Here is a 26,869-nt window from a genome sequence, read left to right on the forward strand (position 1 = left end):
CTGCAATAAGCAGAAATATCTTCAACTAGAACAGGCTGCTCAAAGCCCTGTCCAATGTGACCTTGAATGTTTCCAAGGATGAGGCATCCACAACATCTCTGGAAATCTGTGCCAGTGTTTCACTGCTCTCATTGCACAAAATTTCATCCTTATATCTAGTCTAAATCTACTCTGGGTCTAAACCCATGTGATTGATGTTAGAGAGCCCTGCCAATACATCCTCGAATAGGGAGATGTGCTTTTTAACTTGTTTTATGCTACAGATCTATGTCTATTTTATACATTTTTGGAAACAGGAGCAAAGCTGATTGTAGAGTAGCAGCTTTTTTGAGGTAACAGTGAAATATTGCTCTTCCTAAACCTAGTCCTTGAGGCCATACTGATAATGTGCTGCAGATTTTTTTTATTACTGTGGGAGTACTGCAGTAAAGTTTAATTCTATACTAATATGTCTGTTCCTTGAGTGCAGTATAGAGGCAGAATCTTAAACACTGAGAAAATCTGAGCACATTGATAGATACCTTTGATGTGATTAAGACATTCCCAGTAAATTATTCACCAGATGGTACATCAAAGGAAGTTACTCAAATTGCTTTTCAGAGCTTCAGCTAATCTCTAAAGTGTGTGGGCTACCATCCAGTCTGCAACATTTTTCATGAGTTAGTTGTCCTTTACTACGTTGCCTAAATGTGGTGATTTGCCCTTCTTTTGTCATCAAGCAGTACCAAAACCTAGAAAGGAGGTCAGGAGGGCATAGCTTTGAACAATGTTTGCCCCCAGATTTGGGACTCTTGACTATTTCTTTGTAGGAGGCCAACACTGACAGAATGTAACCATGTTTTGGTTCCCACTTTCTTGGCTATTGTCGTCTACTGTCCATTCTCTCTCTCTGTTGTGCCCATTGCCTTCCTACCTGTTCCACATCACAGGTACTTGGTGCTGATGCTCCAAGGTGCAGATGAATGCTATACAAGTGTGTTGCACTTAGTGTGATGGGATGCTACCTCAGGCTTCATCCACATTTAGAAGAGGTGACACCCACCTTCACTCTCCAGCTGACAGTAATGAGAGCCCTCATGGTCTTAAGGAATAGAAAATATTGATGACTTTGAAGGAGCCCACTGTTTTGGCCAGTTAGATCTGAAATCAGGCAACCATTTAGCACCAGCAATTCTTCTTTCAAGATTTCTCAGGGTTTACTTGTACTTCAAGGATTTGTTTTGCTGGATTGGAATCCAGCTCCTCATGTCTTCAGTTTTCAATTCCTGATGCTGCCACCTGGATGTCCAGTTCAGTCATTCTCTCAGCATTTGGACTCTCTTTAAAATACCAGTAACAACAATATACCAGTAATCAACAGACTCCCTTTAATATACCAGTAAATGCATTTTGTAGCAGAGAATGTGCATCAGCCATTATATGTCTGAGCTTTATCCTCTCTGATTTAAATCTGGAGTGGGTAGAATCTATCCCTATCACTTAGACAAAGCCCAAATTGACACAGCCATAATGTAGGACTCTGAAAGTCTGCCAGCTGCTGGGGAGGCATTATCCAGTTTATTTGTATACATCTGTCTCTTTAAAGATCTTTTTAAACACTTTGCAGTATAATTTCCAGAAGGATAAAAGTTACTTAAATGAAAACAGCATGTTTGTTGCTGCAAGGAAGGTGAAATATTCATAGTATTCAGCCTTTTTTCAGGTAGTAGTCTGTAACTGTTGTACAGAGTCCCATCTGACCTTAAAATAGGTTAAAGCTTCCTTAAAGCTGTTGATTCCACTTTACTGAAGGTAGATAGAAAAGGGAATATTATAAAACTGGTTTTCTTTTTACATGTTACTGTACTTGTTTATCTTATGATACTTTGTTTTTCTTATTCTAAATGAGGAATATAGGTGAGTCAGTTTTGTTTTCACTTGCCCTTCAGGCTCTCAATGTTGACATGTTTGTGGGAGCCTTTTTTATGTGGTGTAGACCTGGATTCACTATGATCACTTTGGCTACGTTCAGCAGCCTCTGATTTCCTTGTTTGTGTACTGGTTTGCTTTGAAAAGGAGTGTCAGAAATTTTTGTCTCTCCTCTACACACCCACGCTCCCCACACAGGTCTTCATTGCATGCTCTAGCCAGTTTATAGGAGACATGAATTTGCATGGAATTACTTTGGGGGAAGTTTGCCTGAACTGTATATGGTTACATAAAAACACACAGCTGCACATCCGTTACCACTGCATACAGATGGAATTGGGAGTTTGGCTCGGGCTCAGTCCCCTCATTCTGGAAAGCTGTGCCCGAAATAGGTGTGCCTATTCAGCTCAGTTAATTTGTATGCTGGGAAGTGCTGCGTTTTTCTTGGTGTTTGAGTGTGAACATGTAACTTGAGCAGCTGAAACTTACCTGCGTTTAATACTTGCCGTTTTCCTGCTTATTGAGAGGAAGTAAGAAATGAGTAGTAAAATCTAAAGAAAGACTTTAGAAATTTGAAAGAAGTATTTGAGTGATTTATGTGGCAGTGGTGCTTTAGATGAGGATTCATATTACCTTTGCATGCAGATATAATCAGGAATCATCAAAGATACAACAATATTTATTTTGCTGTCACTGGCACTCATATCCATCCAGTAGGAAAGAGGCTTTTGGTGGTGCATTTTAGCTTACTGATTGAATGGCACTCTGCTTGCAGGGAGAGTGAACAGCAAGGAGGAGCACATGAATGTATGCACTGAATTTGTGACTGTTGGTGCTGATTAGTTGTTGTGTTCTCCTTTTGAGGGGGACTTCAGTCTGAATGTCAGTCTTCCATCTTTTGAAATCATACATGAAGCTGTGGGAGGATAGATTGTGAGAAAATAGAGATAGTGCTGAAGGCAATCTTGCCCCTGAGGAGTTGCAGCTGTACTAATTACCAAAGACTAGGAACAGCCTTGCCCTTAATAGGTCACAGCTGTATCCAATAAGGATGAGTATTACAAAAGAGTGGGTTAGCTGGTTGAAAGGAGAGTTGGAGTCAGTTGGCTGTGCTGTTGTGAGGAGTAAGGGTCAGGTGGTTGTGCTAGGGACTGTGAGGGTTAATATGTCTGCTAGAGACAGAAGAGGTCGGGTGATTGTGTTAGGGACAGTAAGGGTTAGTATGTGCTGCTAGGTGCAGAAAGGGTCAGGCAGTTGTGATAGGGACAGGAAGGAGTTGGCCAGTCATGCAGAAGGATGAAAAGGAGTCAGTGCTGTGAGGAGCTGCCTGTGGGAACTCACAGAGAGAAGGTATGAAAGTTTTACAGTAAGATAACAAAATGGTGATGACAGTGAGTTTCCATCCACCGTTGATTGATATCAAGCACTGATGCCAACAATTGGTGGCCTGTATGGGGGGATGGATCCCGACATGAAGTCAAGTCTGTGTTTTCAAATGAGTTGTTATAGCATCAAGAGAGGCACCATGCTGCAAGACTGCCCTTGGTCCTGCAGCAGCTTATCCTGCCTGGTTTGTAGTCAGCTTCCAGCCTTCCTTCAGGCTCTCTGAACTCATTATTGTCCTGATAGGAAACCCTTGGCTAGAGCTGACTCCTGAAGAGCTTTCCTCTTGTCTACCTATACTGTTATATGCTCTTCTAGGAATATAGAGAATAAAAGGTTATTTTATGGATTGGTTTGCACCATTTAGTCCCTACATGGTGAGAGTTCTCAGGTGTGAAATGGCTGTGAGCATGTTTTCCAAGAGACAGGAGAAGATGGGCTGTGGGGAGGAGTGTCAGCAGGAGATATGGCTGGAACTTCAGCCATTTTGATTTTTCTTCCAAAGGAGTGACTTCAGTTAAGAAGGAGGAGGCTAAAGAAAATATAACTATAAAGAAAATATAACTGTCAGCTCTTGAGAGGAAAAGCTGGGGGGATTTGCCTTCCAGCCAAGTGACTCTTTACTGTGCTTATGTCAAAAGGGAAGAGGAACATACCAAGTTTCCAGTGCCTCTTTTTCAGAGGTCGGAAGTCTAAGCTCCAAGTTGTAACATTCATGAGAATGAACTGGAGCCTTTTAACATAGCCATTTCACTCCTGCTCTTCATGTGAGCAGCCACAGTGTAGCAGCAGCACTGTCTACAGCACTGGGACTGTCAGGATGAGGATTCTGTAGTTTTAAGATCAAAATACATTGCAGATGGTAATCTGTTATTAAAGCTAAGATATTCTAACATGGCTGATAGTAAAACCCAAGCAATGGAAGAGAAGAATCCACAGCTCATCCCATTTCAGTTTTAGTTTATTTGAAAACATTGCTTATTCCCATATTCTGGCCAGGTAATGCTATCACACAATCTGAAATGGATTTGGGATCAACAGGAAGTGACAGCACAAGCAAAGAAGTTTCCACACAACATCGGGCCATACAAACAAATCAATTCGATTGCACAAAGCCCACAGTTCTTCTGTCACTAGTCTTTCTGGAAATTAAAATATCAATATGAATGATGATAGATTTTTGCAAAACCACGTATTCACTGAAGTTTCAATTAGCTGGTTTCAAGTGCTGGTTGGAATGAAGCATTGGAAAGACAGAACCTCAGAAGGCATTTGTGGTCCTTTTAACTGAAATTCAATTTCATTTCAAATTACAATTCAATTTCAAATGTCCTTTAGGCATTTTCTGTATTCAGATAATAATTTTTAAATCATGAAGAAAATACCATTACACTTCCCTTGTAGTATGCATACTAATATGACTTGGAATTACTTGGTTTAAGTAAAATCTCAAATTCATGTCAGTTCCTATAACCAGGGACTTCAGTGCCACCAAGAATTTGCCCTGTTGCTTCTGGTTCTTCCTGGCATGGGCTGCTTGGTCTTTGCTGTCACATATCAACAATCTTATTATGTGATTTTTAAGGACTAATGTATTTGAGGCACTTTTCTACATATGGTAATGCAGTAACTCAGAAGGAACAGGAAAGGAAGAGTATACTGAAAAATACCCAGACTGTGAAGCATACAGTACACAGCAGTTCTTTCAAAAGAAGGAAGACCAAAACAAGAGGAAGGGAATAAAATGTCAGTTTGGGAATAAAAGGTATTTTATTCTCTGTTTACTATTACACAATGGTAACAAATTCAAACCAACAGGAAAACCTTAGCTTGGATTCAGAGGAATACTGACAAAACTTAGTAGAATGCTACAAAGTTTTCTGTAGCTTGAGTGTAATAATTTCTATTCCCTGAGAAAATTTGGCTCTGCAGCTTTTCACATTGATGTTATATATTAAATGATTCCATATATTAAATTCCCTTCTGCTCAGGGTACCTGCATCCCAAGTATCATATAGGGACCCAGAAGACAGTGCAGACTTGTCTTTAATGTAATCTGAAAGTTTTTTGATTTTATTGGATGCTTAAGGACAATTCTATTTCTTCATACTCTTTTCTGTTTTTTCTGATATTCACGTGAGCAGTTCACTTTCATGCTTGCATTACATGTAAAATCTGGGAGATCAGCTATTGCTGTCCTGGGAGAATGACTTGAGTAGGCTGGAGGTTCCTGCTGGGTAGGACTCTGAATGGGGGGGGATGAATGAGGCTTTCCAAATTACTGGAGAGGGGCTCACTTAAGCCAACAGGCTTCCTGAATGACAGAGAGTCTACAAGAATGGGACAAACTTAGAAGAAAAGTACAGAGCACTCATTAGTTCCTACATGGTAGTGAGATGAAAGAGCCTGTTCTTTTCCAGTATTTTAACTTTGCTGGTAATGTGCAGTTTTCAGATTGCAGCCAAGCAATGCTCAAACTAGACAGAAAAAAAAGATATGGCTGCACAGCTGTTCTGGAGTCCTTTGCCTCTCCTGCAGCAGGTTGCATGTGGCAAGAAGAATAATCTGTTAGATGGGGTGAAATTCACTGAGCGTGAAAGCAAGGCACTGTTCGTCTCTTGTTGCAGCTCTGCTCTTCTCTCAATGGTACTCACTCTGGAAGTGTTAGGCAGTGTCTTGGTGCAGAAATGGGCCTCTATTTACATCTGATATTTTGCACCAAATATTCTATGTTAAAGCAATGTCTCGTGTAGTGCCAGCTGAGGTGAGTTTGTTGTCCTTTGAGGGACAATTTAATGTCTATTGTTATAATGAATGCTACCCTTTGCAATTGCTAAATCTGCAGTGTTCAGAGCAAGGTGGTAGACTGTATTTATTACCACTTTGAAGGCCCTGCCTGTGAGCATGCAAGAAGGTTCTGTCAAATGGTTTTATGCACAAAGGAGTTTCTTCTCAAAAGAAGGCTCTGAAGTCAATGACATGTTCTTATTACAGGAGCTAAAAAGTGCTATGAACTAAAGATATGTATGCAGGTAGCAAAGAAATAAACAAGGTGTGCTCTAGATAATTTAACAGATATGTATCCTTGGAAAAATTGAATAAGTAAAAGGCACAGTCCTTGGGAAATACTGTGTTCCTGCCACATGTGCAATGAAACATAGATATATTTACAATTTGTAAGATAGGTAAGATCAATATGTAAAAAGATTCCTGAAAACAGATGTTTTTGCACCTGCATCTATCTCTCAGGCAGTAGGTGTTGACATCTGTGTGACCATTCAGCTCCATCAGACAGCTTCCCAGCTAGCTCCATCTGAGGCTGGGAACTGAAGGAACATGTGCTCACCAAAGGAAAAAATGTATTGGGCTATGGTGTTTTCCAGCTTTTCCTCAAATTTCTTGCCCCCAGATGGCTGCTAACTTTATATAATTTGCAGCCAAGGATCCTCCCACATGGAGCAGGAACAGAGCCCAGACTGATCTTATCCAAATGGGGCTTGGTTCCATCTTCAAACTGATTCATGCCTATGCTAAACTCAGGTGAGCCTTCCCAGCATGCAAAATTCCCCATGCAGTTTCTCTCCAAGGCTTTCATGGAAGCTGCAGTGCTACCTGTGATTAGAGTCCTCTGCCTGTTCTCTTTTGAAACATTTTATCCCAAACTCAGGCTAATTGGTTGAATCAGTAAATTTAGTTTAGAAATGCCCAGAGGTGAAACCATTAGTAACAAGAGAATGATTAATTCCTTACAAAACTCTGATCCCTCAGAGGCATAGCCTGGAGAAGCTTGTTTGCCATGGATGACTTTCTAGCCAGCTATTGAGATGACTGCCAGTAAAGTACACTTGGTGGCACATAAACCATTATGGCACCAAATATGTATGAAACTTATTACCTCTAAAATTGTCTAAGAAGTTCTCCACCAACCTAGCAATGTCATGTCATAAGACAATTTGAAAGGAATGCCTAAAAACTGTGTGACTCGGGTGGTAATGAGAAAAACCTGTTCAGATTAGTGATGTGTGGTACCGCCTGCTTGAAAGCTGCCAGTGAAGTTCTGGGTGCTTCAGTGCCTGGTGGTGCCAAGTGGCTGTTCAAATCCATTCAGCAAGAGCGTGCTCGTGGCTGTGTAGCAACACACATGTGTGAAAGACCTTGTCCCTCACAAAAGTGTGAGAGAGAGGAACTTCTGGAGAGAGACTTCAGGCAACACAAAGGGCAGATGAGGAGCAACAGCCCACTTGTGTCTTTCAAAGCTCCCTCCTGGGCTGGTGTTCTAAAGATGGAAGTTAATACACTTCTGAAGGGGGCTGTATGACAGAGCAGGGCTACTTTTAAAAAAATAAGACTTTGTTGTGAGTGTCCACACTATGAAATAAATGAAGAAGAAGAAAAAATGGTCTTCATGTTAGGTAGTGGCTTGCTTTTGCTGGTGTTTTCTCTCACAAAATATGATGCCTTACCTGTATAAGCAAGGTGACTTAGTGTTGCAGAGATTGTTTATGGACAGGGAAAACATTCCTGAACAGAGAAAGAATAAAAAAAAAAATCAGAGATTTTAACTTGTTGGTTGAAACAGCCTTAGTGCACAAACACTGTTAGCAAAACAGTATTTGAGGATTATCTTGAACAGGTGTCCCTCTGTATCAGACTTGGATAACTTCTCCTCTGGGTCTGCATTAGCTTTTCAAAGAACCTGTTATAAAAAATGCACTTGCTGTTTGTTGGTTTTTCTTTAAACATCCTGATTGCCTTTTGATGACACTGTACAAACACAGGGTTAGAATCAAGTGCTAGAAATAGCTTTCTAGAACTCAAATTGATTTTTAGATAAGAAAGTAAACATGTGCATGTGTGCAAATCATGCATGCATCCAGGCAGAACTAGTTATTTTTATTCTTCTAGATGAAATTGTCTGTAAAAACATGAGGTGCTATTTATTGTTACCATAATTTTAATTTAAAATTCTAACAGTGACATGAAGTGTTGTCTCAGCTCATTTAACAGGCTGTGAAATGGTTAGAAGCATGATAGAAATGTCTGACAAACCAAACTCAGGTAAAATGTAGTTACTCATATTTGCTACTCAACCCCCGATTTTTCATAATGATGAGTAAAAAAATGGGTCATCTTGTTAGGCAAAAAATATTATCATTAGCATTTCCATCTCACATTGAAGAGAACACATGCTCAGCCCAGTTTCGTCTCCTCCCTGTGGTTTGACTTCGAGGGGAACTGGAGTAGGAAAAAAAATAGCTGGGCTGGTTTCCTTCAGTGCAGCTGTGCTAAGCTTGAAGAGAGGGTGTGCTGCCCATCACCTCAGCCATGGGACGTCCACAGGGTCTTTTGCAGCAAGCTTCTCCCCTTGGATCCTTCTAGCCTATGGAATGGATCCTTCTAGCCTATGGAATGATATCCTAATCCCTCCTACAGGTGAATGGACAATTTTGATCCAACACTGCAGTGATTCTACAAAAAAAGCATCACCTGTACAAAAGATGTAGTCTGACTGGGCTTATTCCCCAGGAACAGCCTTATATTCCTGTTGGGGTCCCAGTATTGACTGGGATGTGACAATTACTTTTTGTTTGTGAGGTTTCAAGGAGGCAAGTTATATCACAGTGGTATTGCACTCTGAGGGGCAGAGGAAGAGACTGGATTTAGGGAGAAGTTTGGTGGAGGCACAGGAACTAGGGATACTGAGAATAGAAAAATTATCTGGCAGTTCTAAAAACTTAAATCCTTTTATTCCTGTGGAGGTATTTCTTTAATCTAAGCACTTGAGTGGATGAAATGTTCAATATTTATTCAGTATCTATTTCTGTAAGAAACAGGACATAATTTGCAAGCCAGATTTTCCTTAAGGATCAGAAGCTTAAAACCTCTGATAGAAATTTCGAACCAGAAATGTTTATTATGTTGCACACATTAATAAATACATTGATAGTAATGAGAGGGGTTTTTTTTACTGTGCTATTTTCATGAAATAACATTTACCTTAATACTTCTTGCTTTGGCACATTCTTTCTTGGCCTGATCTGCATGACAAATGCCCATTTTATGCAGCTGGAACCCAACTCAGGACAGAAAAATGCAGAAAAACTACAGCTTTGTGGCAAGGCAGGAAAAACTAAGGAGCTGCAGATGGTCATAGCCCCAAGTGTCATTGGGAATACTATTGAGGCAAACCAATCTCATATGAATGAGAAACATTTCTTATGGCAAAGTGAGAGTTTGCAGTGAAGTATAGATTCCTACCCATGCTCCTTTGAATATCCTCCCTGAGACTGGATCAAAACAATCCAAATAGTGTGTGAAATGCAAAGTCAATTTATACTGGGCCATTGTGCCAGCTGTCACCTCAAGATGTGCAGTGGTAAGGGCAAATTACTATTTACTTCCTTAGCAGTGCTGCAGTGCAGGGGGAACTTGATTGCAGGTGGCATAACAGAGGGCAGCTAATGTTGCTTGGTCTCCAGAGCACATTGCTTTGCTGTTTTTCTCTCCCTAGATACATATATTCCAGTACTTGGAAAATTCAGACCAAACTACGAACTCGCTTCAGATGGAGATTGTTTGCAAGTATTGTGTTCTGCAGAGATATTCGACATTGTTTGGGAAAAACAGAGAAATGATCTGCAAATACTTAGCTTGGATGTACCTTCAGGAAAAAAAAAAAAAAAAAAAGCCAATCCCAAGAGCTAACTGGAGAATTGCTCCTTTTACCTGGGTGAGCACTATCAGAAGTGGGCTTACATCTGCTCTCACAGCAATAGGTGGAAGTCCTCTGTCTATCAAAAGGAAGATGATTTTCTGACATAATTTTCTCATATGGTAATCCATTAAATGATCCAGTGACTTCTCACTTGCCTGTGTAAGATGAATTGGGAAAAATCCTAACAGGCCTAACCCTGCAACCAGAACACAGAGTGCCCAGTTAGATTCTCCCATGACACAAACTGGTGACTTCCCCAGCACACTGCCTAGCATACATTTGGATGCAGCTGTCTCAGATGGATATTTTACACACCAAATGCTACCTGCAGTAAAAGCCCAAGAAATCAAACCAGGACTCAGTAACCAACAGAGGAATCGTAGTCAAAGGCATAGTATGGAAGTTTGGAATCTCTAGGAAACCCTCCTTGATTGGAACATCCCTGTAATATAGAGCTGAAAGGACCTCTCTGGGTTTTAAACAGCAGTGTTACTTTTGTGTGACCATTTCTCTGTGTGTATAAATGTCCCCCTATTAACAATGGATCCAAGCAGCCAATTTCAATCACCTTTGATTTTGAAAAGAATTAAAGATAGTGTCATTCCTTCAGCTGCTATAAAGATAGAAAGTGGAATAGAAAAGACAGACCACATAGATTTCTAAACTTAGGGAAAGGCTGCAATACTTTTACTTTGTTAGACCCTGTGTTTCCACATTGTGTTCTCAGCTGGACCGAAGATTCTAGTGAAGCTGTCAGTCACCTGTGAAGATCCCTGTCCAACAGGATACTTCTGATGGGCTTGATTCTATGCCTGTGTGGGAACCACATATGAATTGGCTTCAAAAGCAATGCCTCTGGTCTCCAAAGTAGAAACAGAAGGATACATGTGACTGGTATACCTCAGTTAGTCACTCATCCACTGTCTTGGGTATGGGCAACTTTAGGGTCTAGGGGATGATCAAAATACAGTTTCAAATCATGCAATGTTTCATTTGATTGACAAGGTTTTCAGGTTTGATCTCAGGAAGTGTTTTCAAATTCATATGAGGATGGATTTTATATAACTTACTATTTCTGTTATAAAATGTATTTTGAGTGCATTTATCTCATATGGTGATTCAAAAAGGCTACATTAATTTAATCTGAAGGCATTTCAATATAGGACTGACATCAGGAATACTGGGAGGAGTCAGTTTCTGGCCTTTTATCTGGAAAAAAGGAAAAATAATTACTTTTTCAACCTTCCACAGTTTCTTTTAGAAATTCTACAAGAATATGCAATGATCAACAAAACAGTTCACTGAAGCACCTTGGTATCAATGTTTAGTTGATGGCATCCTACAGAGATGTGATCTTGGTGTCATTGGGAGCACTATAGCAGTTGAAGGAGAACTGCAGAACATTAAAAAAAAAAAAAACTTGAGCAGAAGATGAACAAGCTCTTGGGCTAAAATTAATCTGAGAAAACCTGAAATAGTAAGAGTTTATTCTAAGCTGTTCTGGCCTCTCTGTCTAATTATGGCAGGAAGATAAGGATGATACATCCTTAGGCACCTGCATGTTATAGGATGGCATCTTCAACAACTGGCTCTGTGACTGCCTTAGAGAAGGAACCTATTTTACACTGCTTAATTAGCTAAGATGGAGCCTATAAAGTTTTCTCTTGCCATAACTTTCACCATGATAGGGTTAAGCTTTAGCTCACTGTCAGACAGATGATTCGTTTTCACCATATCAAAACTGAACCTGAAGTGCATTACAATAAGGTAGTTACCCATATTTACTTTGTTTTGTAGGACTACATGTTGCCCTTCTGCCCAGCTAAGAGAATGGAAAGACTTCCAACTGACTCCAGCAGGCTGAAATGAAGAAATGAGTTACTGATGCTCCAGTAAGTGGTCAAGTAAACACCCTAAATTCCAGTCTCTGCCCATTCCACCAATCTATAGTAGTTGTATACCATGGCAATCAAAGCCAGTGGCAATCAGCAGGAAAAGGTTGCTCTTCTGTTTAAAATTAATTAAGTAATCAGTTATAAAAAGCCTTTGCAAATTCTTTCCCATGTGTCCAGTTCAAGTCTTCAGAGATTTCCATTTAGGATAAACCTGAAGAGGAATTGAATGCATTTCTACTGGCACACTGATTATACTCAAGGAGTAGGTGTAGCAAGCTGTGGGAACTAAGAAATTAAGAAAAATACTGCAGTGCTGTCAAGAGTAGGTGTAGACATTTTGTACCTGCTAAACCAAAATGATGGGCCTAACATTTAAAATAATATGCTGATCTAACACTTGAGCAGAACAGTGATTTAGATAGACAATGATCTTTTCTCTTCTATCCAGTTTCCCTAATACTAGAAGGAAGCCAAGTGCTTTGCAATGCAAATCAAATGCCAAATAAAAGGATGGTGTGATTCATCTGAAAAAAAATGTTTCACTTAAGAAACCCCAGAAAGCAGGATATAGATCCCTTGTTTAATTCACCCTACCCCCTTCTGACTTCTCTGCACTAGCAGCAGTGACTGTGCAGGATTTTCCTTGTTTGGTAGGTTGTGCCTTTGGGTTTCTCTGCCATTCAGTGGAGGTTTGTCTGGAGAAAAAGCATGGTTACAATGCTTTATTTTTTGTTGCTGTCTGCTGCATTTACCCTTCAGTTAGGGAGCAAGCAGAATAGTTAGTTACTAGTTGAATCCCAAATCTCTGGATAATCTAGATGGCATAAAGCCTTCTTCATTTCAAGTTAGTTTGTGTGCTGTAACAGCAGCAAAAGAGCCCTGTTGGAGCTAGACATGAGATGTGGAAAGAACATTTCACCTCATTTTAAACCTGTAGAAATGCTTTTTAAAGCCTCAGTCTCACGTTCCTTTAAAAGCTAATACTAGAAGTGTGGTGAAATGTTTAATTTTTTAATTAAGCATCTGACAGATCTACTGAATTATGAAGCCTGATTTTATAATGAAAAAACCTGTCATCTCTAGAAAGTGAATGAAACGGAGGACCAAAGCAGAAGCAGGTGCAAGAATGTGAGAAGCCAGACTTTGCAGAAACATATTCCTAATGTACTGGAAAATTGGACATTTGAACCAGCTGAAGAGCAGGTATGCACTGAGGTTGAGAAGATACTATCCATGTTGCTTAGGGCTGAGTCCTACACATTCAACTGCCACTGATTTCTTAAGGGCTCCAATTCAAGTCTGTAGGAGTGTGTACAGGCTGCAGGCATGGGCTCTTTATGCTACTAGCAGTCACATTTTGGGACTTTATTAAGACTCAGATTTGCTGAACAGACTGTACTGGAAAACCATGTTAATTAGCATCTAAAATTCTTGGACAACTGCCACAGATTCCTGGGAGCTGTCTACACCACCAGCAAAATAGTTTTAGAGATGCTGACTGCCTGAAATAATCTGGGGCATAACTTGTCCTTTTGCAGTGATTTTTATTGTGTCTATGTAGTCATCCTGGCTTTTGACAAAACCTTATTGGTGCATACCTGAGAGCCGTTCTCAGGGGTGTTGGAGGCAGTGCTCCTGCAAAGATTGAACCAGCGGGTTTGTTCTAGAGTCTAACCCAAACTGCTTGGGATGATGCTGGATAGGAAGTGTTGCAGTGTGTCTTTTTTACAGCTTGTATCAATTTTCCATGGTAGGGCACTATTTGGTGAGTTGGTGAAGGGATGTTAGCAAGGAAGAGTTACAGTAATTAATTCCTTATTTATGTCTGCAGTAAGGTTATAATTTCCAGCTGCTCCCAGTTTACATCAAAATCATCAAAGAGTTTCAGCCATTCAGTCAAGGCTGTAGCCTCTCATTCAGCATGGGTCAAGCACTGATTCAATGATAATATGGTTCAGTTCACCTGTTTGGTTCAATTCCACTCCATGACGTGTTACTGTTTCTAGTTTTCTTCTGTAGCCTAGAAAATCACCTGTAGCTTTTTGAGGCTTAAATGCCATCCCTGAGTGATTCAGGAGAGGCCAGATCCCACTTTAAGAGCTATGCCATATTGTAAAGCAAAAGGGCACTCTGATCGGTCATCTCATGTTCTCCCCTCATTTAGTGGACTGCTTTTAAGCTATCCAAAATCCTGAACTCTGCAGCAGAGACAGGGGCCCAACGCTTATCCTGGGTGCATGAAGCACCAGGATTAGGTGGAGACTTCCCTTTAAACCTCCCTTAAGCTCACTCCTAGATATATTGGCTGTCCATACGTGGCTCTAAGTATCATACCTTGATTAAGCAAAAGCCTTCTTGGAATTTTTCTACTGAATGAGTGGACAAAGACTTTTTGGGAAAGTCACAGTACCTAAAGAACAGGAAAAAATATAGCATCCATAAATATATAACCTGGGGTAGTGTTATGAAGCAGAGGGATGCAGACTCCCCAGGCAGGTGCAGAGAGAGAGCCCTTTATTGCAAAAACCAGGCCTTCTAAAGCAGTTAGGCCTTTATCAGTTACATTCCAATTAAGCGCAACAAACGTAATTCAACCAACCACCATACACCACAATATGAACATGTAATAGTTATATAATTTGTTTTTCTACCACTAATTCAGCTGAGTCACTTCCCCATAGTCCTTTTCTGCTCAGCTGAAGTAACAGGCCTGAGCCATGATTTTACAAGAGTAACAAGGCCCTTATTTTGTAAGATTTTACCTGTATGCAACAGGGTAGGGCTTCCCAGCTGTGGCATGTGCCCTGCCAGTGGTATGCGGAGGACTTCAGCATGGCATGAAGGTATTTAATGAATATCTGAATGCCCTAAGAAACATGGCCCAAGATGGAGACAGGTGCTCCAGAACAGCTATCTCTGCCTCCTGGTGAGATGAGCATTCTGGAGGGAAGCAGAGCTCCCTGTCCTCTGCCTTGCACCTTTGCTCTACAAGTTCATTATTTTCCTTCAAGGAAAGCCCAGTGTGTTTGTGCCCCAATTGTTGTAAATTACAATTGTAAATTGTAAATGTCAGGGGTCCAGGTGAACTGCAGAGCACCTATGTGAAATCCTGATGAAGCAATGATGCTTTAAAATTTTCCCTTCTAACTGCACTTTCTTATATTTTAAATAAGCATATGTTAGCCTGGAGACTTCTGTCTTCTGGAGAAAGCTGTTAGCAACACTGTATATCTCACTCATTCCAGCACATTTTATGTCCCACAAATGTTGACAATCCTGTGGAAAGCAATGAGGATCTGTGCTTTTGACCATCACCTGTCAAGGAGGAATTCAGAGAGGAAACCAAGAAATCAGGAATGAGGAATGGATGGGAGACACTATTTGGCTCATTTGTTTCATCTGCCAAAGACAAACAGAGCTGCAAAACTGGCAGCAGAAGAGAGAGAGATATGACTCCCATTCCTCTCCAGTCAATCTGGTGAATGCACTTTTACTCAGTATAACAGTGTAATTTTAACAATATGTGCTACTACTGCAGCTATTGAAGTACCATCGTATTAAAGATGCATAATTAGATGAACTGCAGAAACCCAAGAACACGGTTAAAAATTCATGGCATGCTTTGGAGCAGCAGTGGTTGCTGCCATGTGCCGCTCCCGGTAAGAGCGCTCATCAGAAAGGCGGCACCGGCTGTTTCAGGAAAGTAAATTAACGAGGAAGAAAGAAGCCAAGGGAGTTCCGTCCTGGCCTCTATTACTGGCAGGGGCTGTTGCGGCTGAACCCGAGGGGATTAGCGCCGCTGTCAGTGGCAGCCGGCGGGCCCCGAGCGGCCGGCAGCGCTGCCGGCGCTGCCCGGGGGCGCTGCGGGCCGGGGGCGGGGCGGGGCGGCCGTTGCCGGGGCGGGAGGTTTGAACGGCGCCGCCGAGGAGATGAGCAGGATGAGGCGGCAGCAGCCGGGCGGGCCGCGCGCTGCGGGGCCGGTGAGTGCGGGGCGGGCAGGCCCGGCCCGGGCCGCAGCTCGGGTGCCGCGGGGCGGTGTGGCGGGCGCTGCCCGGGGCGGGGTGCCCGGTTCGGGGTGCCCGGTTCGGGGTTCCCGGTTCGGGGTGCCCGGTTCGGGGTGCCCGGTCCGGGGTTCCCGGTTCGGGGTTCCCGGTCCGGGGTTCCCGGTTCGGGGTTCCCGGTTCGGGGTTCCCGGTTCGGGGTGCCCGGTTCGGGGTTCCCGGTTCGGGGTGCCCGGTTCGGGGTTCCCGGTTCGGGGTGCCCGGTTCGGGGTGCCCGGTTGGGGTTCCCGGTTCGGGCGGTTCCCGGTTCGGGGTTCCCGGTTCGGGGTTCCCGGTTCGGGGTGCCCGGTTCGGGGTGCCCGGTTCGGGGTTCCCGGTTCGGGGTGCCCGGTTCGGGGTGCCCGGTTCGGGGTTCCCGGTTCGGGGTGCCCGGTTCGGGGTGCCCGGTTCGGGGTTCCCGGTTCGGGGTGCCCGGTTCGGGGTTCCCGGTTGGGGTGCCCGGTTCGGGGTGCCCGGTTCGGGGTGCCCGGGGCGGCGGTGCCCGGTTCGGGTGCCCGGTTCGGGGTGCCCGGTTCGGGGTGCCCGGTTCGGGGTGCCCGGTTCGGGGTGCCCGGTTTGGCGGTGCCCGGTTCGGGGTTCCCGGTTCGGGGTGCCCGGTTCGGGCGGTGCCCGGTTCGGGCGGTGCCCGGTTCGGGCGGTGCCCGGTTCGGGGTGCCCGGTTCGGGGTGCCCGGTCCGGGGTGCCCGGTTCGGGGTGCCCGGTTCGGGGCTGCGCCGTCTCCGAGCTCGGGGCTGTGGTGCCGCGAGCCCGCGCACCGAGGCCCTCGTGGGTGGCGGCGGTGCGGCCGCGCTCCTGAGGGCCCCGCTCACGCTCCCCTCCACCTCTTTAATCTTTCTTGATTTTCCGATTCGTGAGGGGTTTTTAACACTTCGAGTTGGTTAAAAACCCAGATAAGTCGAGCTCGGGAGTGTCTGTGAGACTGTGGCTGTCCATTGCAGCAATGGACAGCCACACATTTCTCATTTCTACCTCTAGCTACAAAATGCCCAAGGTGCTGAATTGACTTCACAGCCCCTGTTCTAGGAGAGCACCCGCTGCCTGGCTACTTGCTTACTTTAAAAATATGTACTATACTTACGGGGTTTAGGCTTTTAGGGTTTACATGTAAACAATCGTGGCAGTAAAGCAGAAGTGTACTTGGAATAAGATTCTGAAAGCCTGTAATGAAGTTACTGATTAAATGAAGTAAAATTTCTACCTGTCCTACCTTTGGCAGTATCCGTAAATTTTTCTCAGCTGTTCTTGTTGTTTGTTTTGTGACTGCATTGTCTGTGTAACACTAGAAAAATTTCTCATACTTAGGTGGGGAATTTAAAGACACTTCTTAGAAGCATTGCTTAGGTAGCTCCTGAGCGTGAGGCTGAAAATCCCAGCAGCTGTTAATAATCTCCTCTGGATTGTGCTGCCGTTGGTGGGGGAAGGATGGACCCCACCAGGGAAACAGTGCATTAGTAGACAGCATATGGCAATACAGTGCAGTGTCATTCTTCCAAGTCCAGATGGTGTGCCTATATTTTTAGACAGAATGTTGGGGGGAGGGGGGAAAAAGCTGACCAATCTCTTTTGGTAGGTATAAAGAACTTCATACGTTCCCAAGTCAGGCTGCTAAACCCTTCCTTCAGATGAGATTTATACAGGATGCTTATTTAAGCTATGGCCCAACAGACATTTACTGCTAGTCCAGAATATTTTACGTGAGCCTGGCTGAGATGTAGTGTGGACTGAATGCTTCGTGTAGTTCTTGAAAGCCATTATGGATACATGCAGATGCCCCAAATGGGAGTGTTTGTTTCCTCACTGTAGTTCTGTAACAGGTGATAGATGTGGAGAGGAGCCAGGGCAGTGCAGAGGCCTGCTGTCTTGGGAATTATTAGGGGGAAGTAGGATGTCATTCTTTGGAGCTGATTTATTAGTTTAGGCTCAGAGAATAAGTAATTATTTCTTAGGGACAGGTATGGGCCTTATTTAGGGTTTCACAGCCATGTAAAATTAGACTTGGAAGAAAAGAAGATGGATGTCAGCTATTTACTACTCTCTTTCTTTTTGTGTTCTTTTCTGGATTGGGTCCTAAGAAAAAGTGTGGCTAAAGATGCAGGTGCTGAGAATGCAGAGGTGTTGTTGCTCTGCTTTATCCCCTTCTGGCTGTGACTGAAGCTTTGGAAAGCAAACCTGTGAGGGTTAAAAATGAGGATAGTCTGCAGTGCCATACAAGGTCCCAGGCTTGCATATATCAGTTGTAGAGAAGTTCTTCTGTACCAGCAGAACATCTATGGAAAACATCTCTGATGTGAGCTTTGGGAGCTATTTACCACCAAACAACCATGAATTTGTTAATTCCAGAGGTAACTGAGGCACTCTTGTTTAGTAATGAGAAAGTGTCGCTCTTCACTGGCCTGCAAAGTATTTGCAATGCAACCCTGCAATACCATGACAGCATTCTGTTATTCACTCTGTTCTTCACATGTCAGAAATATTTGGTTTGGCCAGGGACAGCCACATAACAAGGTAATGTGTATCAACCATCAATGGCATCTAGTGGGCCTTTGGGAGACAGCAGTCTGTGGTCCTTCACCTTAATTATTTCCTGGCCTGATGTGGATTGACCTCTTTAAAGTCACAAGTGAGGAATAATGCACGTTTATAAATATTTTCTGTGAAAGCAGGCAGAAAAAAGTTGACTTCTCAGCAGATTTTATAAAACCTTAGAACCCCCCACTCCTTCCAAATACAGCGATGGTGAATTCCAGTGACTTGTCAGCAATGTTTAGTTTACTTCATAGTTTGAATGAAAAGTGTGCCTGACATTGATGCCTGTACAGTCTTGAAGCCACCACAGCTGTTTGACTTTTCAGTTCATGGCCTGATGCTGTTGAGTATTGGGATCACTCTCCTTTTTGCTTTGCTTCTGCTGTTACCTGAATTTCTTATCAACCATAAGTGAAAAAAACAGATTTTCTTACCTTTTTTAAAGATAGCTGAAGAGGTGATGAGATTGAGTTTCTGATTTAAAATATTTCAGACATTTTCTTCAATTTAAAGTTTATTTTAGTAGGGATCGCTGTTAAAAGTGTGTTGTTAATTTATAAGCTTTGTTCAGTTAGCCCTCTCTAGAACCATATGCTATTATTCTATGAATGACACATGGAGGCACATAAAATTTTAGTAACTTTCAGATGGTACAGTGAGTTAATCTTGGTTTAGAATTTGCATGAATAATGGATATAGTAAATCTGTTTTGTTCCAGAAGAGAGAACTACCATTCCACATTAAGTACCCATTCCACATTCAGTAACAGTTGCAGTAGCTGTATAATTGAAACCTAGAGTTCTCTATCCCAACTGCAGAGGATGCGAAAAAATGAGAATACTCTTAGTTAGTTTTATTTTAATCCTTTGTTTTTTTGCATGTCTAGGAATGTGACACCCAAGAGAAGATCAACTTTGAGGTCCGCATGCGAGAAGGCATCTGCAGGCTGCTGGCAGTGAGCACGCAGAGGGAGCAGCTCCTGCGCGCTGTGAAGGACCTGATGGTCTGCAACGCTCGCATCCGGGCCTACAGGGCACGGCTGCAGGGCCCAGAGGAGGAGCCCAGCCCGGGCAGGACTGAGGAGCAGTGAGTAACAGCTCAAATTCAGAGGGAGCAGCATGAAGCAGGCATTTCTTACCTGAATTTTTAGCAGTCTGTCTAGGACTGTGGATTTAAATCCTTCCTTATCTCTGAAACATAAATTACTGCTGCCTTAAAGCATTACTTTACAAAATAATTCCGCTGTCTTCTTTTTGCTTTAGAAAATTAAATACAAGTTACATTTTCCTGGGTAGATTTTATTTTTGACATTAATTTAGTATCAAGTAACACAATGGACGTATTTTCTTGATTACCCTTAGCATACAAAAAGGTACCTAGCCGCGTCTGATGGGGGAAAACAAAGCTACCCAAGACAGAATGCAGCTATTTGTATTTTTCATTCTTTCCATTGTTATCAATGGCCCTTTAATAATGGCCCCATCGTGGTTAATTGGTACCCTCTGCTGGCCACTTGTGTTAACTACAGCGAAGTGATACATGGAACACTCAATGAGAAGTGAAGTAGCTGAAAATATTCTCACATTATAACTCTTGAAGGAGCTAAAGTGTGTGTGTTTTATTTGAATAACGTTACAAAGTTTTGGTCTAAATGGAATTTATTTGGGGTGCAATGTTGAGAATCGTAGTGCAGAGACACTATTGCTCTCAGGTTAGTAATTTATTGAAATACTACATTGCAGCTTAGTGTAGAAACTCTTCAAGTATATGCTTGGCTCCAGTTAATTGTATCTGTAGGAGCAGTTCCACTAATTTTTGGTTTCAGAATGTTGCCTTATAGGAGAAAAGTGGTGGAGGAAAGAGCAGCGTTTTCTGAGCACTCTTCTGAAGCTGATTTTGAAAACTAGCATATAATACATATGGTATTCTGTAATTATTGCATTTGTATTGCTTTTTCCTAATAAAATAAATAATTTTGTAGTGGTTAATCTTTTATTTATTTTTTTGTGATGGAATAATATCAAGTGTGTCAACTCCTTGTCTTTGGTGTCAGTGAGCACAGAATGATGATGGCACATGTCCAGAACAGGGCAGGGGTATCTGAACAGTTGCATTGTGTACTTGATTTGTGACTGCCATGCATTGCTTGGATTTCTGTCCTCAGGCGTGCTTGAGATGTCCATGGAGGTCATTAGAAGAGAGGCACACTACAGAGTCATTTCAATTGTACCTTTAGTAGTTGATAGTCCATTTGGAGTCCTTTTCTTTTGATATTTGCTTCAGACTAGAATTTGTTTAAGGCTTAATCATGGCAGAGAGAGAAAATTCTAGGGTTTTCTAGGGTCTATCATCTGTGAGTTCTGAAGATACTCTAACTGCCTCTGGAAGTCATGATACTGATAGCAGATAGAAACTTTCATTTAATTAGTAGAGGAGGAGGCAATTCTTTAAATAATAGAACCAATAAATTAAGTTGCATCTTCATTGACATGTACAGAAGAGAAAAACTGATAATGTATTTGATCCTGTTGCAGCTGGAAAATACAAAGAAGATGAATCTACTCATCTTTTAATACTCTGGTTACATATGCTTTGGAGTAAAGTCTTCTAGGGAATTTTTAAAACAGGTGGTATACCTTCCTTCCAGGTTATGCTTAAGAAATTAATGACTCTCATCTTAAACCAGAAATACCAAAATTAGCTTTAAAGAAAAGCATTTGAAATGAGCTATAATATGAAAATCCTGACACTTCTTAGTGTTTAAAGGGTTGAGTTTTAGATATCTAAATGCACTGATCTCAAATACCTTTTTTCTTTTTTTTGGAGGTCTTCAGAAAATGAGACAAAAGACCGGATGGCATGCAGAGCAAAGGTTGCTATATCAGGTAAGAGGCCAGGGTAGTCACTTAATTATAGAAGCTAATGAGCTGTACAGTGTCTTGTAATACACACTATACAAAAAAGATTGTATTTTTAAAGTGTATATGTGGTTCAGAGGCATCAATCCTCTAATGCTGGAAGGGGACTTGAGCTTAAGTTACACATGGGCTTTTGAAGATCCTACCCTCTCTTTCCATTTTATTCACAGGACATTCCACACAGGGAAATACTTCTTTTCTGTTTGCCACTAAACACTGAATGCATTTCAAAGCTGAATAAGTGTGAGCTGAAAACATTTTTCCTCCCCACAACATCAGGCTTTGAAGTGATAGTAACAGGGTATGTCTAACAAATTGAGAGCAGAATTATAACTAGTATGCAAATGTTATTTAGGCAATGTAGATTACATTACTACAACAAAGGTATAGTGGTATGGCTTCAATGCAGGCTAGTAACAAGGACATTTAACAACCATTCCTAGTGGGCTGTTTTCTAGCCTGTTCTCAAACTTCAGCAATGTGGATTTGTTGTTTTGTTTGCCTGTGACAGTAGTGGATGTTACTACATCCAGCAGTCCTGTGGCTGTTCTGCTGGTTTTGCTAACAGATCTGTTTGTGCTCCCTGACCTGCTTCATTAAGAATAAAATAGTGTACAACAGCTCACTACTGAAAATGTTTCAGTACATTCTGCATATTTTGATATATCTTTAACCAAGGTAACTCCTAGTAGAAGAATGATGAGCACATGGTTCAATAATGTTTTTTGCCAGCACAGCTGTTTGCAGAATGTGTATCTGTCTGTCCTCCTTATGGTAGCTGGATGAAAGCATCTGTTTGCCTGTCTGTGCTGTGGTTGCACCTTTCTTCAGATTTGGAGAGCTATCTGCAGTGAAGGCTTTAGGGTCATATAATACACTTCTACTATCTTTAGAAAAGCAGAATTTTTTAAGAACTCTGTTTTTAGTATGAAAAACTTGCTCAGGTTATGAAAGCTTTAGCTGCTTTCTTTTTATGGAGTAAGGCCACAGGGGGTGAAATACACCACGTTGTATTTGGTGCCATCTGTTAATGATTCTTCACTGTTACCAGCACAGTGGCTCTCAAAACTGGAGGTGATGTCCTCAGAAGCGTGGCAGAGATCAAGGGGAAGAGGAGGAAGAACCAACTGCCTCTCTGTGCAGTCCAGCCTGGGAGTGCTGGGTGCTGCCATGCCTCACTCTTCAGATACTTTTGTCAGGAAGCCTGGCCAGGTCCAGTTTACAGCAGAAAGGCCTAAATGTTCTTGGCCTCTGCTGATTGATTCTTTCTGTAGGTCACCTCCTGATTTTCTACCCTCAGTAATGCATCCACTTATAAATTTATTAGTGTTTCATATAGTTAGTGCATGCCAGATGACGATTACCAAAAAAGTAGGGCAATCGTGACCAACTGCAAAAGTTTGGGAAGAACTATGCAGGACTACTGAGGAGTATGCTCCTACAGAAAGCAGCTATGTCAGATACTGTGTGGGAAGTGTATTCCTTAATCCACAGTTTTTCACACTTCTATAATTTTTACTTAGCCTCCATATTTTTGAATAAATTTTGTAATTTATGTTATTGTACCAATCGATTTTTTTTGTCAGAAGATAATACATCAAATATTGATGAAAAAGGCATTATCATAATTTAAAGTAATTTTATAGAGGAATCATTGGGTTTAAATTTGATTAATTGTTAGTATTTGAATGTATTCAGTTTGCATCCACACAGATTTACAGCTAATGGTAACTGAAATTAAGGTGTATGAAAATTGATCTTTGTTTTTGATAAATGACAGCTCTTTCAGTCCAAGAATGAATTGAAAGCTGATTTACAAGTATCATGTTAAACTTGTTCCAGGATTGATTGCCTATACCCTGATGATTTTCTGACCAAGGTGTAAATTTTTCACATTGCAAGATATTGAAAGTGGCATACAGAAGTAATATTTAATCTAGTTAACTCTAATTGCTAACAAGGTCTATTGAGCGTATTAAAATTGTCATTCGGAGTTTGCTATGATTAAAGACAGAAAAAGCTTTTATTTGTAATTGTTTTCACATATGAATGTATTTGAGACCTTTGTATTTTAGGAAAGAAACATTCTGTGCTTTGTCTCTGACAAAGATGAATATATGTATCTTATAAAAGTTTAAGATAGACTTCTGTAATGATTTTCATAAAACTATTTCTCTTTGTGTAAACCCCCCTATTTTTAGAAATGCTTGCTATGCAAATGCATCTTTAGAAGTGAAAGGCAGTTTCAGAACATGGTGATGTATTGATTTTTAGGAAGTTAGAAGTCTAAAGCTATATGTTGGTAGTTCACTTGAAAGTTCATTTGTTTTCATGAACACTTAAAAATAGATTAATTTGAAAGTTTCAGTATTGAAACAGCTTTTATAATAAGATGTCTCATTATAAAAATTAACTGAAATTTGAATTTTTCAGTTAACTTCTGAGACAGAATGACTATATGTGATTTCCCTTAACAAGTTTTTCGGGTAAACCCCTGTAGGAATACATGACTGTCTGATGCCAAAATACTGGCACTATTTTGCATCAGCATAGTGAATGTGGATTTTTCCACCAGCCTCATATGAAGACAACATTGGAGTCAGCAATGCTTTATAACAATATTGAGTATTTTTGTCACAAGACAACCGAGTTCATGCTGTTCACTGCTGCCATCATGTGTCACTTAATATATTGCATATACTTTTAAACAGCACTTGTACTTCAGAAATCAGATTTGGATTTATAAAGCCCTCACAGCTTTGTCTTTTAACAGGGGACTAATAAAAAACATTATGTCTTCACCTGAGTCCTCTAAGATGGAGGAAAATGTAATTTAGTACTATGTTGAGTTTAGTAGATAAATTGGAAAATTCAGTGAAGAAAATACTTCCCTAATACTAAAATGACAGGCATGATTTAAAATAATGGCTTCATAATTACCTCTCTGCTGTGGTTCTGAAGTAGAAGGATATTTTTGTGTTAAAAGAAAATAGATTTCTAAACTCTTTTTATGCTGACTAAGACAATTCTCACTGGGAATGTGATTATAAGTGGTATTTTCTCTGTGGTTAGCAAAACAAGACTGAAGTGTTTGCAGTATAAGTATCCCAATCTTTTTATTAAAACAGGAAGATTTTTCCTTTGCAGTGGGATGAGTGGTTTTCAGCACAAGGTAAGCAGGATTTTGGTTCACATCTGTGCATAATAATGGGCTCAGAGAATACCTCTCAGAACTATGTTACACAACTTCTCTGAAATGTTATTTCAGGTACTTTCAAATGAGATTTAAAATATTCTTTATTCTAGCATAATTTCTAAACAGAAATGATGCTTCAAGTTGAACTAATTATTGCATTTTCTTTTGGTGTGGATAATAATAACTATTTCCACACCAAATTCTTTTGGTGTGGAAATGGTTATGCTGTTCATTGGGTGGAAGGCCCTGTTACCACCAGAACATCAGAAAAAGAAACAACACACTTTTTGTAATTTGTTTTGATTGCACATTTACAATATTGACTGTAACTTAATCTCCCTTCCTTCTTTTTTCCCCCTTTAGATATTCGAATACCATTAATGTGGAAAGGCTCTGACCACTTCAGCAAAAAAGAAAGTATGTAAGATGTAATTAATTACTCTGATAAGCAATTGCTTATGCCTGTAAATTTAAACTGAATGAGGAAGTTCATACTCATTTCAACCCCTTTTTTGACCTTTCATTAGGTCTATATTTTAATCTTTCTTGTGTAAATGCTTGTAATTTGAAGTTGCTGGTTGTAGTTAGCTGAGTTAGTTCAATCCTGTGGTTCTTTATTTAAACCCCACTCTCTAAAGAGTCCACCTGAGGAAGAATTCCAGAGGAAGCAACAGAAAAATGTTGTATGAAATGGTTAACTGAGAAACTTCTGATTAAACACATTGTTAGATGTCTTGTCTGCACTTGAGAGAGCATATTGGAGGCTGTTTCCAATGAGAAATTTAAATGAAAGTTGACTGTTGGTGTTGAGGGTATTATTGGATAGCCTTCAAGTACATGCATTTTGCTGTGTCATGGAGATTAATCCTAAATCTGTTCCAGCTGTCACCTGGCATTGATTTCACTTTGATTTTCAATTGGGTCAGAGATGCAAAGCATGGCAAAATAGTCTAATCCTATGTAGCATATTCATAAAATGATACAGACTTTGGATCAAATGTTATTTTTTTTGTGTAAAGTCAATTTTACTAAACAAAATTACACTTTTTTTCACGTTTTTGAAATTGCTAGCAGATGCTATATCTGATTACTCAACTTTTTTTTTTCTCTCCTAATAGAGGTAGGCATTTTTTCCCCTTTGTGTATGTTATTCTTACCTATACAGCAGCTTTGATAAGTGAATTATTATAAAATATTATGATTAAAAATTCTGGTGGGAAGAATTTGAGGGCAATTCCTTAGAGGTCTGAATTACCATTTTGTATAGTTTGATTACTGGCAGTGTTTAGTATTGTGATGTGCAATGTGGCTGATAAAAGTTTTCTGTGACTCTCTCCAGAATCACAGCGCTACGCAGTGTTTTGTTTGTTCAGAATGGGAGCTGAGGTTTTTGATACTGAGGTGATTATTGTGGATGAAGCAATAACAGATATCTGTTTTGAAAATGTAACCATATTGTGAGTATAATTTACTTCTGTTGAATGAAGTACAAATATTGCTGTTTTCTTTCGCAGGTGGATGTGATTATGATTAAGATTGGCTGAGGTCCACTAGGTTTTGCTGTGGGCAAAGGAATCAGTAGAAGCTCTGTTCATTTTAGTGGGTGGAGGATCCCCATCTCTGGAAGGCTGTTTTTTTTTGTGCAAAACGATGCTGGTTGTAGATGTGACAGTTGATCTGTACTTCTTTTCATTTTTGCCCTGCTGAAGCATTTTTCTTTATATAAAGAAATAAACAAGCTTACATCTCAAGGACAGCGTTAAATTAGTGCTAAAACCTGCAAGCATTATGACACTATAGGTGTAAATGTTACACCTCATTGTTATCCTGTCCAGCAGGTTACAGTCTCTTTCCTCAAGTAACACCTCATGTCTGTTACACCTACCTGAGCATGTGCCTGACTCCACTCCCTGCCTTTACTTTTGTATCAGTGATATAGAGTCCATCTCCTGAGGAAGACTGACTGGAAAACTTAAAATACTAAAAACTTTAAATGAAGCTCCTGAAAACTGATTTTAAAACAAATTTTAAACTCTCTTAAACACCTGTTCAAGTTAAGAGTGGCGATAAAGACTTAAATCTGCTTCTTCAAAGTTATGAGAGTTAACCATTATAATTTTCTGTGAAGCACTGCAACAAAAGCAAAAAAGGCACCCTAACTTGCCTGTATCCCACAAAGCATAGAAAGACTTGATACAAAAGCTTTTGGAATGATTTCATTATGGCATGTGTGTAATGGCATGATTTGTATCTGAAAAATGAGGTTA

The 26,869-nt window shown here is 40.9% G+C and overlaps 1 protein-coding gene across 2 annotated transcripts in view; it reads left to right on the top strand.

Moving 5' to 3' along the window:
- Window positions 1-26,869, top strand: part of RTKN2 (rhotekin 2) — a 52,034-nt gene that overhangs the window by 1,461 nt on the left and 23,704 nt on the right. Inside the window, exons 2-6 of one of the 2 annotated variants that reach the window (XM_077784517.1) lie at window positions 11,804-11,898; window positions 19,375-19,574; window positions 21,315-21,373; window positions 24,966-25,019; window positions 25,942-26,059. In XM_077784517.1, the coding sequence (XP_077640643.1) occupies window positions 19,414-19,574; window positions 21,315-21,373; window positions 24,966-25,019; window positions 25,942-26,059 (392 nt within the window). In that variant the 5' untranslated portion in view covers window positions 11,804-11,898; window positions 19,375-19,413. The remainder of the gene's footprint in view (window positions 1-11,803; window positions 11,899-19,374; window positions 19,575-21,314; window positions 21,374-24,965; window positions 25,020-25,941; window positions 26,060-26,869) is intronic. The other variant, XM_021535427.2, reaches the window with a different exon arrangement.

Source organism: Lonchura striata, chromosome 7, assembly GCF_046129695.1.
Source record: "Lonchura striata isolate bLonStr1 chromosome 7, bLonStr1.mat, whole genome shotgun sequence".
NCBI classification, from domain to species: domain Eukaryota; kingdom Metazoa; phylum Chordata; class Aves; order Passeriformes; family Estrildidae; genus Lonchura; species Lonchura striata.